Raw genomic sequence first — 19,582 nt, forward strand, 5'->3', positions numbered from 1 at the left:
TCATGAATTCAAGCCCTGCATCAGGCTCTCTGCTGTCTGCACATAGCCTGCTTTGGACCCTCTCCCCTCTCTCTCTGCCCCTCCTGTGCTCTCTCTCTCTCCTCTCTCAAAAATAAACAGACATTAAAAAAAATTTTTTTAAGAGTAACAGAAAGCCACTGAAAGACTGCAGGGTGAAATGCAGTGGGGTCGGCAGTTCATTATAAGATTTGCATTAGGAAAATATTACCATACTATGACAAAATGTGGAAAACAGATTGGATAACGTAAAAGACTGAACTTGCAAAATGAGTAAGGGGTTACTGTGGCGTCTGGGTGGCTCAGTTGGTTAAGCTTTGGCCTTCAGCTCAGGTGAGCTTGAGTCCCACGTCGTCAGGCTCTGCACTGACAGTTCAGAGCCTGGAGCCTGCCTTGGATTCGGATTTCTGTGTCTCCCTCTCTCTCTGCCCCTCTCTTGCTCGCTCTGTCTCTCAAAAATAAATATTTTTTTTTACTTAAAAAAAATTGGAATGGGTTACTAATGTGGCTGAAACAAAAGTTAATGGTAGCCTAGACTTGATGGTGGTAATAGAAATGGAAAAATTTAGATTGATTCAAGAAATATTGAGAAGGTAAAAAATGACATGAATTGGTGATGGATTCAATATAGATCACAAGGAAGGGGAGGTGTTCAAGATGATAGCTAAGTTGTTGGTTTGCTAAGCTAAATAAATGATGCCATTCAATGAGGTAGAAAACATTAGAAGAGAATCAGGTTTATGGGAAAGATCACGCACTGGCTTTGAAACGTAAAGAACTTGAGCTTCCTTTGAGACAACCATTGTGGAGTTCACAAAATCAACAAAAAGGAATGTTTCAAGAAAAGAGTTCATCTATGTCGACAGCTTTAGAGGGGTGAGGTAATATATGGCTCAAAAATATCCATGAGAGAGCTATTTCAGGGTACTGATGGATGGAGAAGCCAGGTTGAAATGGATTGAGAAGTGACCAAAGGGAAATAGCATAGAGGCACTTGTCCTTCCACTACAACTTCCACAGTTGTAGGAAATGTCCTTATATCGGCCTAAAAGAAAAGTGCCATAATTCTAACCAAATCAGAAATATCAAGTGAATTCAAGCTCACACGTGTCATGTTACCTCGTTTTCTGAGCTCCAAAAGAATGGAACTTGCTCTAGAAAAACAATAGTTACTTGTTAACACTACCACTCTAATTGGAAAATAAAAATTCTACAAAAATTGCTACAGAAAAGTCACTTGGAGTCACTTTAGCTTTTTTTTTTAATGAATTTTTTTTTTTTTTAGTGTTTATTAGTTATTTTTGAGAGAGAGAGAGAGAGAGAGAGCACGTATCTGCAGGAGGGGCAGAGAAAGAGGGAGACAAAGGATCTGATTTGGGCTCTATGCTGACAGCAGAAGCCCAATGCAGGGCTCAACTCAAGAACCATGAGATCATGACCTAAACCAAAGTCAGATGCTTAACCAACTGGACCACCCAGGCACCCCTGGAGTCACTTTAGCTTTTAAGGTCATGCATTCCAGGGGGCGGCAAGGTGGTTCAGTAGGTTAACTGTCCAACCTCAGCTCAGGTGATGATCTTGCGGTTCTTGAGTTCAAGGCCCACATGGGGCTCTGTGCTGACAGCTCTGATCCTGGAGCCTGCTTCAGATTCTATATCTCCCTCTCTCTGTCCCTCTCCTGCTGGCACTGTGTGTGCAATCTCTCTCAAAAATAAACATTGAAAAAAACATTTTTTAAGTCATCCATTCTTGTGTGTTCTATACATGGGATGTGTCATCCCACAGTGCTTTCCTCCCATATCTAAAATCTTATCCAAGTTTCAGGTCAAGTTCTGTCTAGCAGTGAGTCTTTTCTAGGTATAATCATATCACACCTTATTTGGGAAACCTTAACATTTGTGCCTTTAACCTTTACTGTGGTGAACCAGGCCTTGCTCGCAAACTGCTAAATATTTCCACAATAGATTATGAAGCCAGAGCAGGCACAGACAGTGATTTCTCAATCTTTTATAGGTTATTAAGACTTTTTATGTATATTCAAATTAAGTACAGTATTGTAAACCGCTCCAAACTCCATTCCATCTCCCAACCCAGTCCACAAATTCCCCTATGAGTAATAATAACAGTTAACATTCACTGATTACTGTGTACCTTTCAAAATGTGCTAGACATTTTCACATAAAATATAATCTTCCCAACAACCCTATGACATACATATTTCTATCCCTATTTTACAAATAAGAAAATTGAGGTACAGAAAGGCCAAGTGACCAATTATTAAGTGGCAGAGTTACAATTGAAACTGACAGACACAAGAGCTCACGTTCCTAAATTTTTAGCAACAGAAAAAAAAAAAAAAAACCCCTAATAAGGCCTGGTCCTCCCTACCCAATATTTACTGATGTACCAGGATTAAGTAGCATAGTTTAGCAGCCAAATTTTAAAAGATACTGTATTGTATTTGATCACACATTGTCCATTTTCTATGCCTTCTTCCGCGGTGCTACAAGAATCGGCTGTATTCCTGACGGAACAGAGGTGGCGCTGCAGGGACAGGTAAGCGCGATGGCAGCGTCAATACGAGGAGCTGATCCCGAGAAACGATCCGATCCCGTCACCCGTGTAGGCGGTGCCTAAGGAAGGGCAAGAGAAAGCGACTGTTCTGTTATGCGCAGGCGCAGGGCTGGGCACTCTCCCGGGAGTGAGGGCTGCTGGGCCCGATGACGTGGCCTGGCTACGTCCGCTCCGGTGCGCCTCGGGGGAGCCCGGCGCCGCCGGAACTGCCCGCGGCCTAGTCCCGACGCGCGTGTGCTAGTGAGCAGGAGCCGGGGACGGCGGCGGCGGCGGCCTGGCCTGTGGGGACCCGAGGGGGCCGCTATCATGGGGGAGTGACGCGCCTGCGCCCGCTGTTCCGCGGCAGCGGCGAGACATGAGGAAACCCCGCGGCGGGGGCAGCGGCGGCGGCTCCTGAGCCCCGGGATGGAGGAGAAATACGGCGGGGACGTGCTAGCCAGCCCCAGCGGCGGCGGTGGCCTCGGGCCGGTGGACGTGCCCAGCGCTCGGTAGGTGTGACCCACCCGGCTCGCGCCTCCGGAGCGGCTCTCCCACTCGCGGACCCGGACGGCAGCTGCCCCCCGGGCGCGCGGGCACCGGCGTCCCTCCTGTCCCATTGACAGCCCGGTGCGCCCTCAGCTCAGCTCGCGCGCGCGGGGAGCCGTCCGTCCTCTCCCTCTGCCTCGGGTGCCTGTGACTTTCATTGGCTCCCCTGTTGCCCGCTGCAGAATGAACGCTCTAAAACCCAGGGCCGTTCTGCTGGAGTTTCTGGTCTGTTCAAGGCAGACCGTTAACCTTCGCTCTGCCAGCCGGCCCACGGGAGACGTTTCTCTGGTCCGTGACAAACATTTCTGTTGGCTCTTTCTCCCTGCAACAGTAGTTTAGTGACTACTTAACCTTTCTGGCGTCTCCCTGCGTAAGTTAGGGGAAGGTGTCACCATCTTCAGGTGAAGAAACCAAAGTACAAACGGATGAACTTCGATATTCAGGTTAACCCCGTACATCAAAAATGCAGCCCGGCATCTAGTTTTCTTTATCTTTCTGATTTTATTTTTTTATTATTAAATGAGAAATGTGTGCTCATGGTAAATACAAAAAAAAAAAAAAAACCCACCTCAAACACTACAAAAATTTCTAGAATGAAAAGCGGAAATACCACCTTACCAGCCCCCCCCCCCCCATGTTCCCACTAACCTCCAGAGGTAAGTACAGTAACCACTTGCGAGTGTCTCCTTCTTGATTTGTCTTAAGTTCTGAAGTAGTGTCAAAGATGCATAGAATTCAGCCCAACGGTTTTGTTGGAATTGGTATTTAGTGTCTTCATTTTTAATGAGGTTCTGTTTTTTCCTTACTCCTTTTGAGATTTAAAGATTGTTTTGATAAATCCTTTGAAACTGTAGAAATAGCGTTGCTAACACACCTTTTTTTACTGAAAAGGAAAGAACACATAAAATGTTGGAACAGAACTTTAATCAATTGCATTTTTGTAGTATAAGTTTAATTTTCTAATCTCTTGTAAATAACAGCATCACATATTATTGACCGAACCATGACAGGGAAATGCAATAGGCTATTCTGGTCTGGATTTTCGTAGTAGAGGGAAAAAATTGCTGTAAAGAACAGTAATAGGTCTGTTGACAAAATTAGACCATGGGTGATGAAGTAGCATAAAAATGTTAAATTTTCTGAAGTTGAAAACTTTCCTGATTTTATAAGAAAATGTCCATGTTCTTAGGAAATCCAAATTTAGGGGTAAAAAATGTGTTGTAAGTAACTTATTCTTAAGTGGTTGAGGAAAAAAAACGCATGTATTTAAAGAGAGAGAGATAATGCGAATGGGACAATTAACAATGAGGGAATCCAGGTAAAGGGTATATGATTCTTGCCACTTTTCTGTAAACTAGAAATTATTTTTATTAAATAGTTTCAAGCTATTATTTATTCAGGAGATTACTATGTTAAGTAGATGTAGTAAACAGTCTTTTGCTTAGCAGAACTGCTCTTGTAGTTCATCAGAAAAATTCAACTCAGGAGTGATTGCATTTTTAATAGATTCCCAGTTGCAAGCATTTTCCTTTGTCTAGACTAATAATCCAATACTAGTTATAATCTGCAGCAGAAACTAGTTCACAAATCCTTTACTTGTGTGTATTTTTATGCCCAAATTCACAATTTAAAACAATTGTTTAAAATCCTTCTTTTCGGCTTCTGTAAGTACTCTTTGCAGGAAACAGGGTGACGGTCAACATTGTTGGACACCTGTGTCCGATGTGCTTTGAGTATAGCATCTAATTTAATCCTTAATACAGTGCTACAGACTACATAATAGTATCCTTGTTTCACAGATCAAGAAACTGATATATAGAAAAAAGTTTATTGTCAGAAGTTAACAGAAAGAATAACTGAACTAGGAATCAGTTATCCTAAACCCCATGCCTTACATGCACTGATTTTGTTTTTTGTTTACTGGAGAACCATGAGCTGCTGCGCTGGGCAAAGCCCAAGAAGCACATTTAGACCCAAACCCAAATTTCAGTAATTCCAGTTTAGAGAACCAGAGATTTTTGTAATCCTATATATAAAAGACCAGTGATATGTTTCATGGAACTAGTTAATGGCAAATCATGATTTATAACTTGAGTAGGTCAAGTATGTCTCCCAGAGTTGCCCAGAAAGTAGCTCAAAGACCACTGCCCTTGTTGAAGAGCCTCCCTCTCCTCACCCCCACATCTTTCCTTAGTAAATAAAGCTGTTTCAGTGTTTCCCTACACAATATGAACTACAGATACCTACGTATTAGTATAAGGTTATTTCGCCTTAGCTGGTGTTTCATCTGTAGGCCAGCAGGAAAATTTCATTGAGACTTTAAAAATCAGAGTCCAGGGCAGCTGGGTGGCTTAGTCAGTTGAGCATCCAAGTCTTGATTACGGTTCATGGGTTCGAGCCCCGCATCGCACTCTGTGCTGACAGTGCAGAGCCTGCTCTCTCCTCTCTCTGCTCCTCCCCCGTGCTTGCACATGTGTTCTCTCTTTCTCTCTCTCTATCTCAAAGAAATGCTCTCTCTCAAAATCAGAGAGTCCAACTTTTAACTAAATGTTAAAATAATTTTCCTAGTTTAATAATAGTAGCAAAAATCTTCAACATGTTAGAAAGTCATATAGCAATATCAAAATATGTGTACAATTGTAAATATGTCAATATATAATATATGCATGTGTCTACGTGGAAGTGCAAAGGAAAAGGCTTGGAAGGATGACCAGTTGGTCACCTATGAGGAGGAAGTTAGGAACCATTTTACCTAAAATTTTAATAACAAGCAGCTTCTCAGGAATTACTTTATAGTCTCTGTAGTTTAAAAATTAAAAAGGGAATAAAGAAAATTAGTGTCATCATAATAGAGGGGTACCTGGGTAGCTCAGTTGGTTAAGCATCTGACTCTTGATTTTGTCTCAGGTCATTATCTCTCTCTCTGTTGTGAGATCAAGCCCTGTGCTTGAACCTGCTTAAGGTTCTCTCCTTACCGCCCCCCCCCCTTTTGCCTCTCCCCCCCTCAAAAAAATTAATTTTTTTAAAAAAGATTATAATATGGGGCACCTGGGTGACTCAGTTGGTTACGAGTACAACTTAGGCTCAGGTCATGATCTAGCAGTCTGTGAGTTCTGCCCCTCTCCTGCTCGCATGCTCTCTCTCTCAAAAATACATAAACATTAAAAAATATAAGATAAAAAAATAAAAAATCATAATAGTAGTAAGTTATCAAGAACTATTTTACTTAAATTAATGTTCCTTCTGACTAAATCTTGTGTTTGAAGTACCAAACTTATTTATTTTAAAGTTTTATTAATACTTTAAACAAAAGTAACTTAGAGGCTTCTGGGTGGCTCAGTCGGTTGAGCTTTGGCTCACGTCATGATCTCACGGTTTATGAGTTTATGAGTTTGAACCTACCCATGTGCCCCTCTATTATGACACTAATTTTCTTTATTCCTTTTTTAATTTTTAAACTACAGAGATTATAAAAGTAATTCCTGCATTAGGGTCCTCTTTCCTCCTCTGTCTCTGCCCTTCCCCCACTCACACTTTCTCTCTCTCTCTCTCGCTCGCTCGCTCTAAAAAATAAAAACATTTAGAAAAATAATAAAAATAACTTAGAAATAATTTCTCCTATTGCCCCATCTTGGCAGAACAATTTTATTAAAGATAACTTACCTTTTCCTTAATAACTTCTGGTCATTATGATCTGGTTAATTGAGCTTAAATACATTTATTCGAAGGCTTAATCCTAGTATTAGTATTTTCCAAATGCTGCTGTCTGCTTTGAAATACCCTTTCCCTTTTCTTCCATTGTAATTCCTACTTAGTCTTTAATACATAGTTACACCTCTCAAACTCTGAAGACAGACCTTTGCTTCCAAAGTTAGAGTTAATTGCTTCTTCATCTATTTTAAAAGTCCCATTACTTATTTGGGTCGCATAAATACTTGTTTGCTTGCCTCACTTTCTTAGGCCTCAGACTCCTTGAGAGCATTGTCTCTATTAAGAGTCACAGATAGCACCTAGAAATATATTTAGTTGTAACTAACCAAACTAAGAGCTTTAAACAAATAGGGGTATATTCTTCTCACATAAAAGAAACCAATGATTGCAGGTATTTGTTCAGAACCTCAGTGATACCATCTAGGACCCAGATTCTTTGCCTCTGCTTTCTGCCATCCTAAGTGTATCAGCTTTCATATTCAGGCTTGTTAGAAGATGGATAACACTTTTTAGATAATGTTAACATTCTGATAACATTTTTTAGATAAAGCTCCTCCCTTGAAGGCAGAAAGAAGACAGAAGCATTTCCAGCTGGATCTTGCCCTTTTATCAGGAAGAGGGAAGGCTTTACTTGAAGCCACCCTGTCAGTCTTCCCTTAGATCTCATTGGCCACATATGGCATCTGGCATATAGTACGTGTGCAAACAAAATTTGAAGAATGGCTAACTAGCCCCATGGAGAATGTACAAGGCTCTTTGCTGACATTGAGAATTCCCACACTGGTGATTTTTAATGTATGTCTGTCTGGTTTTCCTGGTCTTTGTTTTTCCTCTCCCTATCTTGACATTGTTGTTCTTTGTGTCCTTGCTTCTATCCTACTGCCTTATTATTACACCTAATTAAGAGCTTAAGGAGTAAAGCCCTTGAGGTTTCTAGTGTCCCTCTCTACTTGATTTCATTCTTTTCTTTCATTCTGAGTCCATGCCTGGGTTGCTGATAGTTCAGATTGCCACAAGCTTGGACTACCACTTAAGGTACTCTGTTTTTGCACTCTATATGTTACTGTATGAGATGGTACTGTAACGCATAAGTGTAGTTGTAGAGTTCGCATTCTTTCATTTGGCGAACATTTGCTGACCACATATAATGACGGTCCCTGGGTTTTGAACTAATAAACAGTGGATTTCTAGCCCAACTTTTATTTTCGTTGGTTAATTTTGAATTGCTACCCTGACCAGAATATTTACTTAGCATTCATATAGTTAATATGTTCACTGTACTAAAGTCTATATGACTTTTTTTCTCCAGCTTAAATGGGCCAAAATATAAATTAATCCTAGGTTTTAATGTGCATTTTGTCTTTCATATTTAAAGATGATTTTGGGGCTCCTGGGTGGCTCAGTTGGTTAAGCGTCTGACTTGGACTCAGGTCATGATCTTGCAGTCCATGGGTTCGAGCCTTTTGTAGGGCTCTATGCTGACAGCTCAGAGCCTGGAGCCTGCTTGGATTCTGTCTCCCTCTCTCTCTGCCCCTCCCCCACTAACACTCTGTCTTTCTCTCTGTAAAAAATAATTTAAAAAAAATTTTTTAATAAAGGTGACTTTACTATTCGTGTCGGCCACTACAAATGTATAATTTAAAGATGATTTTACTGTTTGTGTGAGCCACTATAAATGTGTAATAATTACAATGTGTAATAAATTATTATGAATGTGTAATGTGTAATTGAGATGGGAACCCTCAAAGCCTTTGGATGAACTTTGATTTTGTGTGTGACTTATTAAAAAGAGCATACTTGGGCACCTGGCCAGCTCAGTCAGTAGAGCATGTGACTGTTGATCTCCGGATCATGAGTTCAAGCCTCACGTTGGGCATGGAGCCTACTTAAAAAATAAAGGGGTACCTGGGTGGCTCAGTCAGTTAAGTAACAGACTGTTGATTTCGGCTCAGGTCATGATCTCATGGTTCATGGGATTGAGCCTCCTGTCAGTCTCTCAGCTGATATCATGAAGCCTGCTTAGAATTCTCTTTCTCCCTCTCTCTCTGCCCCTCCCTCACTTGTGCGCTCTCTCATTCAAAATAAATTTTTAAAAAATTAAATAAATAAATAAATAAATAAATAAATAAATAAATAAAGTGAGCATACTTAAGGGACAGGGGCTTGACCCTAGCTAACTTTGTGGGCTTTAATTTCCCAATCTGTGACAGGAGAGGAATTGAACTAGAGAATTTCTAAGGTGTTAGTGTTCAGTTTTTTCTAGCACAATGTACATTTACTTTCATACTTGTACAATTGCTAGACATTTGGTAGATTTCTTTTGTTGTACTGTGTGTTTTTAGCCAGTCTACAGACAGTCCAAAAACAAAACACACTTGGGGTGCCTGGGTGTCTCAGTCAGATGAGCTTCCGACTCTTGATTTCGGCTCAGGTCATGATCCCAAGGTCGTGGGGTCGAGCCCCACCTGGGGCTCCACACTCCGAGTGGAGCCTGAGTAAGATTTTCCCTCCCTTCATGCCTCTCTCTCTCTCTCTCTCTCTCTCTCTCTTTCTCTCTTTCTCCTGTCCCTCTCCCCTGCTTGTGTGCATGTGCTCTCTCATGCTCTCACTCTTTCTCTCTCTCTCTCTCTCTCTCTTTCTCTCTCTCATAAATAAATAAATAAATAGATAGATAAATCACTTTATTTTAAAGGTGTAAGTTTGCATTTTTCACAAATGTGTAAACTTATGTAACTTCCATCATAATTAAGTTATAGGACATTTTTTATTATCCCAGAAAATCTGATTTATCTTTTTTTTTTTAATGTTTATTTTTGAGAGAGACAGAAACACAGCATGAGTGGGGGCGGATCAGAGAGAGGGGACACAGAATCTGAAGTAGGCTCCAGGCTGTGAGCTGTCAGCACAGAGTCTTATGTGGGGCTCAAACTCACAAACTGTGAGATCGTGACCTGAGCTGAAGTCAGACGCTGAACCAACTAAGCTACCCATCGCCCCCTGATTGATCTTTCAAACAGAAATTTTAAGAAAGTTTATGCTGATCAACAAATGGGTTAAATGGGAACTTCTTTAGAATGCTTTAGGATGTGACTTACAAGATTTGACAATAACATTTTTATTAGCTTTTGGGAGATTAATTTTCACATAGTTAAAATCCCCAGTTTGCACTATAAAAGGCCCCCCAGATTATGTTCATGATAAGAAAAACCACTTTGCTTCAAATCTTTTTTTCTTTTTTTAAATTTAGTATGATACTATCTGGACTAAAACAGAAAGTGAGCCATCTTGGCTGGTGAAGATGCTGAGATTCATTCTTTCAAGGACTAAAATTTATTTTAATAAATAAAAAATCTTCCTAAAATCTATATTTTCATGCCTTCTTAATCAGATTACTGTTTGTTTAGTGTGGTTTAGCTCTTTCATGTTAATTCACTGCCATGGCACTTGATTATTCACATTCATCAAGTTTTATACTGTCCTATATACATTGATATCCCCATTGATGTCAGATTATTTTAACTCTGAGTGACTTAGGTTTCTTTTAAAATTCTGTTTGCTTTTTGAATGTTTTCTCCCATTGGTAGAGACTTCTCACCTCTGCCAGTGTGCTGGCCTTGGACATCCCTTACACCTACTTTTTAATGTACTAACACCTGTTTGATGTAAACTTAAAAAGTGGTCTCCTGAGTATTACTTACACAAGATCTCCTATTAGGGTGAAGGAAAAAATATTAAACTTCTCAACTTTTTATTTCTTTTTTATTTCTAATTTGTGTATGTTTTATAATGTTCATTATTACAGTATTCACAGTTCAATATTACACGGTTACAATGTACGCACATAATAGGTTTCATTCAAAGAATAATGGTTTTATTCTAAGAAAACTACTAGGCTAGAAAACTGAAGTAATTTCTTCCCTAATTTTAGTTTCTTTTTCAAGAGCTCCTTTTTTCTTTCTTTTTATGGCAGACTAATTTTTTCATGCGTGCAATATTCTTTCTTATATCTCAGAGAATATTATTTATTATTCTTTGTTGTTTTCTGCTATTACCTGTAATATCTTTATCTGTTAAATTTGTTGTTTCTGTTTGTTTGGCCTTTCATAAGCTTATCTTAAAGGATTGATTATCTATGTTTGCTATTCATATTTGAGTGAGGGCTAAAAAGCTAATTCGAATGAATACCTGTGTGAGGCGTAACCCTAGTGGATCCCTAGAAGGGTTCTGCTGGGAGATTGCAGCCCAGCCGTTAGGATATTGGAGGTAGAAGAGGAAAGGGAGGTGGGGTGGTGTTAAGAAACTTCCTTTAATTTCCATGGTTTTATTCTAGCACTTGATGCCTCCTCTCTTTGCCTTTTGTCTAGACGTCTCCAGAAGCTAAGCCTCATCTGTCCTGTCATGATTGAGGAGAGGTAGTTGCCTGGCTCTGCTGGGTGAGAATGTGGGGATCTAACTACTTGGAAGACTTCTTGATGCTTCTCTTTTTAACTCCCCAGGCCTTTCTCAGGTGCTTCAGATTCCTGAGCCTTTACAAGACTCTGTAGGGCAGGTTGTTTGACTTTTCAACCATGACTTTCACTGCAGCCACATAGCAAAGCAGAGGAGGGGTAAATCTAAGGCATTTACCATTCCTCTGTTTCTTCCTACAGTGTGCTCTTCTAGTTTCATTGCAGGTAGAGTTTGGTGTCTGTTTTTCAACAGACTATACACACACATACACCCATATACATAGACACGTGATCTATACATTGAAAAGAATCTGGGGGCACCTGAACAGCTCAGTTCGTTAAGAGACCATCTCTTGATTTCTGCACAGGTCAGGATCTCACGGTTCATGGGGTCGAGCCCTGAGTCAGGCTCCACACTGAGAGCACAGAGCCCGCTTGGAATTCTCTCCCTCTTTCTCTGCCCCTCCCTCCTCACTCTATCAAAATAAATAAATAAACATTAAAAAGAACATAATCTGCAAGTATATATACCAAAATATTAATAGTAGTTATGTAGATGGTGAGTTGTTTGGGCTTTTGTTTGATGTTTTTAATGAATATCTGAGGTTTTTATAATGATCCCAATACTTGTATAATAAGAAAAGAACAGATGACAGAGTTCCTTGTGATTTTAATGATACTGAAACTTGTTTCTGCTTTTATTTTTCAGATTAACAAAATATATTGTGTTACTATGTTTGACTAAATTTTTGAAGGCTGTGGGACTTTTTGAATCATACGATCTCCTAAAAGCAGTTCACATTGTTCAGTTCATTTTTATATTAAAACTTGGGTGAGTTTGTGTGATTCCTTTTTCCTTATGTTTTATTTATTTGAAACTCCTGTTTTAACTGAGTATCTTTAAGAAATTTTAGATAGAATATATTGTGCTATTTATCCCTCCTCACTAATGTATGATAATTTAATAAAAAAATAGAATACCTAAGGTTAGAGGTACAAAGAGAATTTTTTAAATGATTATTGCACTGTAATAGCTTGCCAAAACTAGACTTATACTGTATTTTGCATTAATGAAGTTTTTGTAGATTTCTTTTTTTCTTTTTTTTTTTTTTTTTTTTTTTTTAATTTTTTTTTCAACGTTTATTTATTTTTGGGACAGAGAGAGACAGAGCATGAACGGGGGAGGGGCAGAGAGAGAGGGAGACACAGAATCGGAAACAGGCTCCAGGCACTGAGCCATCAGCCCAGAGCCTGACGCGGGGCTCGAACTCACGGACCGCGAGATCATGACCTGGCTGAAGTCGGACGCTTAACCGACTGCGCCACCCAGGCGCCCCATTTGTAGATTTCTTTTAATGTCCAGCTTAATAGAAGATTGCTAAGTTCTCATATCTGTTTCAGCGTTCAGTCTGTTGCAGGATCTCTTTTATCAGTTAACCTCTGAAGAGCTCCACTGTATACCCCTGAGAGCATAAAAGTGAAAAGAGCAGATAATTTATTAGAATTTTTGTAAAAGTAGTTTTGATGCTACAGTTTCCCTAAAAGAGTCTCCAGACCATACCACTGGTGTAGTTCAGCTTTCCAACAGGTAGAATGTTACCTGAGACTTGTCTTGGCACAGATGTTCCTTATTTTCTAAGTTAATCTGTGCTGGGTTTTGTTCACTATATGTTCCCTTCACACTACAGGGTCCTCATATAATATAAATTTACATTATTCTGCATATTGCAAGAAATTCTCTGTAAATAAAGTTTCTCTAGATCTTGAGATTGATAGTGACCACTTTCTGTTAATAACAGTCTATTATTAAAGACTCCTGGGAGTTAATTTTAGTAATTATGGAAAGTGATTCTTTACTAGGAAATTTTAAGCAGTTGTATGCATTTTTATGTAATCATTTTGGGAATGTGAAACCTAAAGACATACAATAAGTACTTTCTTCATTTCTTTTACTTCAAGATTTGTTATTAAATTTTGGAGAAGATAGATTTTTTTTTTTTTGGTATTTCCCAGTATGAAAAAACATTGAGACTCCTTTTGTGGCTTGTGAATTGGTTCTGAAGATAATTACAAAATAAGCATTCCCCAAAATGTTGCAGTGGAAGCTTTATTTGAATAAATATTGTTCTCCAGTATAATTTTTTAGAGGGTAACATACCTTTCAAGTTCTAGTGTATTTGTTTAAGATAAATATCTTAAGATTACACCTTGTATATAAGACAAATATTAATATATTAATGTTTCAATATCCACAGAACTGCATTTTTTATGGTTTTGTTTCAAAAGCCATTTTCTTCTGGGAAAAGTATTACCAAACACCAGGTGAGTTTTTTGCACAATTCTTTTTTCCTAGCAGCTTCCTAGCTAGTGGGCCAAGAGACAGTGCCCTTTCTTTGAGCATGGTTACTTAAAAAATGACTTAAGTACACAGCAGATTATTTCCAGAGTTAACTTGGTCTTGATTTGTCTTTCAGTATTGAGGCTTTAAGAGTATTAACTAAAGTGTTAAGATTACAGAATGTTTAAACATGCAGAAGAGGGTAGTACCTGGCTGGCTCAGTCCGTAGAATGTGTGACTCTTGATTTCCGGGTTCTGGGTTCGAGCCCCATGCTGGGTGTAGAGATTACTTAAAAATAAAATCTTTTTTTTTTTTCAATATATGAAATTTATTGTCAAATTGGTTTCCATACAACACCAGTGCTCATCCCAAAAGGTGCCCTCCTCAATACCCATCACCCACCCTTCCCTCCCTCCCACCCCCATCAACCCTCAGTTTGTTCTCATTTTTTAAGAGTCTCTTATGCTTTGGCTCTCTCCCACTCTAACCTCTTTTTTTTTTTTCCTTCCCCTCCCCCATGGGTTTCTGTTAAGTTTCTCAGGATCCACATGAGAGTGAAAACATATGGTATCTGTCTTTCTCTGTGTGACTTATTTCACTTAGCATCACACTCTCCAGTTCCATCCACGTTGCTACAAAGGGCCATATTTCGTTCTTTCTCATTGCCATGTAGTACTCAATTGTGTATATGAACCACAATTTCTTTATCCATTCATCAGTTGATGGACAGTTAGGCTCTTTCCATAATTTGGCTATTGTTGAGAGTGCTGCTATAAACATTGGAGTACAAGTGCCCCTATGCATCAGTACTCCTGTATCCTTGGGTAAATTCCTGGCAGTGCTATTGTTGGGTCATAGGGTAAAAAAAAATATGAAGAAGAAAGTAGAAAAACATTAAGGTATACAGTACTTTTTTGTAATGCAGTATCCTTATTCTGAAAGATTTATGAATGAGACATGGAGACATACCCAAGAGCCTAGTACAAGTGTCATGAGGAGGCAGATAAAGCATAGGGGTTAAGAATGAGGCTTCTGGAGGCAGACAGATGCATATTCTGTCTGTCCTTACAAACTTTTACTTTGAACAAGTTAATTAATTTCTCCCTTAATATTTTCACCTATGAAATGGAGTTAATAATACCATTGTAATGAAGCTGTGAGGAATAAATGAATTAATACATATAAAGTTCTTGAAGTAGTGCCTGGGATATAGTGACTATGCAGTAAGTATTAGCTGTTACTCTCATCTTCATTATTATTTTCTATAGACCCCTGAAGTTCAGGATACATAGCAGAAATGTCCTGCATTTTGCATAGTCACCTCATATTATCACCTCTTTGGACAGTAGAGGTATATCCTACTACGTGTTTGCTGTATGCCACAACTTAGAAACTTGTACTGCAATTTTTTATTAAAATGACAAATGTAGGTACCTCTCTTTTAGAGACCATGCGTGTTTTAAAAATGGGATTAATATTTTAAACCCCATCATAACTTTTTTTCTCTTTTGAAGTAATTAAAGCTCTGAATATCTCTAGAAAAGAATTTAAAGACTAAAACAATACATGTTCCTAGCAAACTAGTGAGAAACTAATGAAAAAAAAATATACTCTATAGAAAAAGATCTCAAAATCTAACAACAGATAAGAATATAGAAAATGGAAAACAGACTACTGTCTTACAAATCTAGATTTAGTCAAAGGATCTTAATATTTTCTATTTAATTTCAAGATACGTAATTATTTAGCCTTTAAAATATTTAAGTGCTACCATTATTTTCTTTCCCTATGTGTTTTAAGACTTTGAGATAATAGCAAAACATACATGAGTAAAATTTTTAACTTTTTGTTTCCATTTATAGTGGATCAAAATATTTAAGCATGCAGTTGCTGGGTGTATCATTTCACTCTTGTGGTTTTTTGGCCTCACTCTTTGTGGACCACTAAGGTAAAAGTGCATATTTTGAATGTTTGTTTGTGTTTCTTAATTTTGAATATTAGTTTTCTTCCATTATATATAATATCAAATGCTTATGTTATGTGCAAATGCTTCTACCACTTGTATAGCATTGGATACAATTCAACATATAGAGTGGGGGAGAGAGGGTGGGAAGGAGAGAACCTGTTGAATTTGTGGTCTAGCTTTTGGTGAACACCATTAATGTATTGTTCATGGTCTGTCATGATATTTTAATAGTTAAGAATCTAGTTTCAGGGGCGCCTGGGTGGCTTAGTTAGGCGTCTGACTGGCTCAGTTCATGCTCTCATGGCTTGTCAGTTTGAGCTCTTTGTCAGGCTCTGTGCTGACAGCTCAGAGGAGCCTGCTTCAGATTCTGTGTCTCTCTCTCTCTGTCCCTCCCCTGCTTGCACTCTGTCTCTCAGAAATAAATAAACATTAAAATTTTTTTTAAATCCAGTTTCAGAAAAGTTTTAGCATAGGTGGCTTTTTATCATCCCTTGGTGATCCCTTTTAGCAACTGATTTTAGAAACTAAAAGGACTGAAGTGGTAAATAAAATAAACCAGTAGAAGAGCAAAATCTTTATTTAAACACTTTTTTCTTCACTACTCTGAAATACTCTTACCAACAGAAAATTCTTAAAAAATATGGTCGTAAACAAATGTCTTGATAACAGTGTGTCAATCATCAGATTAAAGAGGAGTTAACTCTCATATTCCCCTAGATCTATATAGAGCAATCTTTTTGTGTAATGGACCAATTCCCGGGGGTGGGGGGTGGTGCTTAAGGGCCACTTAATAGGAATTGTAACATGTACAACTCTGCATAAACATTTTTAATGCTTCTCTGTAGCTAAAGGGTTTTACTCATTGATTGAAAGTATAAGAAAAAGTACCTGGCCATTGTTGGGAGGAGGGGGATATGATGATGAGAGGAAAGGAATAAAATTAAGGATATTTTAAAGAATCTCACTCAGAATAATGGGGTAGACAGAGTAAAAATGGTAGGTGGAAAATGCTTTGTGAAAATCCTTTCCCCTCTTTTGGCTAATAGAATAGCTTCCAGGTTTGAGTCCCTTTAGCTTGTTTACTGTGTACTTCGTCAGATGCAGGGTATACATAATTCCAGATGTCATGTCCTTGTCCATGACAGCAGCAGCATCCTGGAATGGTAGGTAAGGCAGCTGGATTTTCTCAGCTTGGGAGAGCTTTTTCACTTTATGCTTGAATATGATTAACAGTATTACCATCTCTAATATTTTAAGTTTCTTTTCCATGAAATTATGTTTTGTTCTGTATATTATTAAATCACTGTCCCCACATTAGGGTAGGGAAAGAAGGGGAAAATTGTCAAATTCTTACTTGACTCCTTATTTAGTCCTCTACTTCCTACCCTTAAAATCCCTCACTGCCAGCTCCTGTGCCAACACTGCCCCTCTCATTCTTTTATTAAAACCATCGTGCAGGGTGCCTTGATGGCTCAGTCGGTAGAGCATGCAACTCTTTTATCTCAAAGTGCTGAGTTCAGGCCCCATGTTGGGCATGGAGCCTACTTAAGTTTTAAAAAATAAAAACTATCATGCAGTTTCTTGACTAGAAAGACTTTGTGGAGTTGTGCCTGGGTGGCTCATTCGGTTGAGCTTCTGACTCATGATTTCAGCTCAGGACATGATCCCAGGATTATGGGATCAAGCCCTGCAGTGGGCTCCATGCTTCCTGTGGAGCCAGCGTAGGATTCTCTGTCTTTCCCTCTGCTGCTCTCCCTCATGCACATGTACACACACACATACTGTCTCTCTCTCAAATAAAAAAGACCTCTTTGGTGTTCCATAGCCTGTCTCATTTCAGGTTGGTATTACTCTTTTGATATATTTATTTTCTTAAGTTGTACCTCATAATCATTAATAGAATTAAAGTTAGTATTGCTGTGTTCTGTATTACAGATTTTTGAGTAAAGAGAAAAAATGAAAATGTGTTAAAAGAGCAGCTGAAAATCTTACTATTTAGATCCTATAAGCCCTGTTTTTGCTGGTGATAGTTTTTCAAGTTTTTAAAATACTTCACACAGATAAGAGAGGAAATATGTTTAATAATAGTGAACATTTATGTATCCAGCATCCAGTCCCCCAAATAAAATCTTACCAATACTTGGGGGCACCTGGTTGGTTCAGTCAGTTAAGGGTAGTGACTCTTGAATTTTGACTCAGGTCATGATCTCACAGTTGTGGGATCAAGCTCCACATGGGGCTCCTCACTGAGTGTTGAGCCTGCATAAGATTCTCTCTCTCCCTCCTGCTGCCCCTCCCCTATACCGCATGCTCACTTGTGCATTCTCTCTCTCCAAAAAAAAAAAAAAAAAAAAAAAAAAAAAAAATATATATATATATATATATATATATATAAAATCTGTATATGTGTATATAACACATGTATATATATGGGGATCCTGGGTGGCTCAGTCGGTTAAGCGTCTGACCCTTGATTTCAGCTCAGGTCATGATCTCATGGTTTGTAAGTTCGAGCCCTACATCAGGCTCTGTGCTGATAGTTCAAAGCCTGCTTGATATTTTCTGTCTCTCCCTCTCTCTGCCCTTGTCTGCTTTCTCTCTGTCTTGAAATAAATAAACTTAAAAAAAAAAAAATACCTATCTTACCAATGCCTTTGAATGCTGGTGTTTCCCTCCTGACTGTATCCCCATCTCCCCCTACCCTTGGGTGTAGTCAGCATCTTAAGTTTTGTTTTTCATTTTCTTGGTTTCCTTTATAGTTTTTTCACATATGTACCTAAGTCTTTTTTTTTAATGTTTAATTGTGGGTTTTTTTAGTGTTTACAAGTTTTTTACTTTATGTACATAGATGATTTTGCGTGTATGTTCTACAGTGTACTTTTTTGCATTTAAATTTATGTCTGAGACTTGCCCATCTCGATGTATGTTATATATATATAGTTCATTTTTATGGCAATTTTTAAATATAAGATTCACATACCTTAAGATTCATTCCTTTTTTCTTAGTCCATTTGGACTGCTATAACAAAAATACCAAAGACTGGGTAGCTTTTAAACAGCACAAATTTACTTCTCACAGTTCTGGAAACTGGCAAGTCTCAGATCAAGGTGAGGCAGATTCACTGTCTGGTGAGGCACTGCTTCCTGGTTTCTCTATAACCTCACATGGCAGAAGGGGCAAAGGGAGCCCTCTATCTTCTTTTATATGAGGGCTTTAATTCCATTCATGAGGGGATTCACACTGGGGATTGAGTTCAACATAGAAAATTAGAGGGGATGCAAACATGCAGTCTATAACACATTTAAAGTGTAGTATTCACCATTTCTTAATATATTCATATAATTTTATTCATTTTTTACTGTTGTAAAATAGTCCATTGAATAGATACACTCTAATTTATATTTTTCTCTTATCAGTAGCATTAAGTTGAGGCTACTGCAAACAAAGCTGGTATGAGCAACCTTCTAAGTGTTTCCTGGCACACGTACACAAGAAATTGTTGTGATATAATCATGCAAGTAGTATTACCAGGTAGATAATGCCAAAAGGTAGCTAATTCTAAAGCATTTGTACCTATTTATTTTTCTCAGTGTTTTATGAAATCAGGAATAAATACTTATTTTCTCTTACTCTTGTTGAATTCATGCTTCTTGGTAAAGATCAGATATATTTTATGTGAATGATAATGTTTTTGTATTTTTCTAGGACTTTGCTGCTATTTGAACACAGTGATATTGTTGTCATCTCACTACTCAGTGTTTTGTTCACTAGTTCTGGAGGAGGACCAGCAAAGGTACAATTTTCTTTTATTAGTTACTTGAAAATTGAAAGTATACATGTAAAGTATTAACTAAAGGAATTAAATAATATCTTTTAGCATTTAAAAGAATGTAAGGGTGGGGGCGCCGATGACTCAGTTGGTTAAGCACTGACTCTTGATTTCGCTCAGATCATGATCTCACAGTTCGTAAGTTCGAGCCCCACATTGGTCTCCTCACTG

At 38.4% G+C, this 19,582-nt stretch overlaps 1 protein-coding gene across 1 annotated transcript in view; it reads left to right on the forward strand.

The window, feature by feature from the left end:
• The first annotated feature begins 2,730 nt into the window (after nt 1-2,730).
• Nucleotides 2,731-19,582, forward strand: part of SLC30A5 (solute carrier family 30 member 5) — a 33,963-nt gene continuing 17,111 nt past the window's right edge. Inside the window, exons 1-5 of the mRNA XM_047867644.1 lie at nt 2,731-3,080; nt 11,986-12,108; nt 13,532-13,598; nt 15,478-15,563; nt 19,288-19,375. Coding sequence (XP_047723600.1) covers nt 2,998-3,080; nt 11,986-12,108; nt 13,532-13,598; nt 15,478-15,563; nt 19,288-19,375 — 447 coding nt within the window. The 5' untranslated portion in view covers nt 2,731-2,997. The remainder of the gene's footprint in view (nt 3,081-11,985; nt 12,109-13,531; nt 13,599-15,477; nt 15,564-19,287; nt 19,376-19,582) is intronic.

Source organism: Prionailurus viverrinus, chromosome A1 (genome assembly GCF_022837055.1).
Source record: "Prionailurus viverrinus isolate Anna chromosome A1, UM_Priviv_1.0, whole genome shotgun sequence".
In the NCBI taxonomy this organism is placed as follows: Eukaryota; Metazoa; Chordata; class Mammalia; order Carnivora; family Felidae; genus Prionailurus; species Prionailurus viverrinus.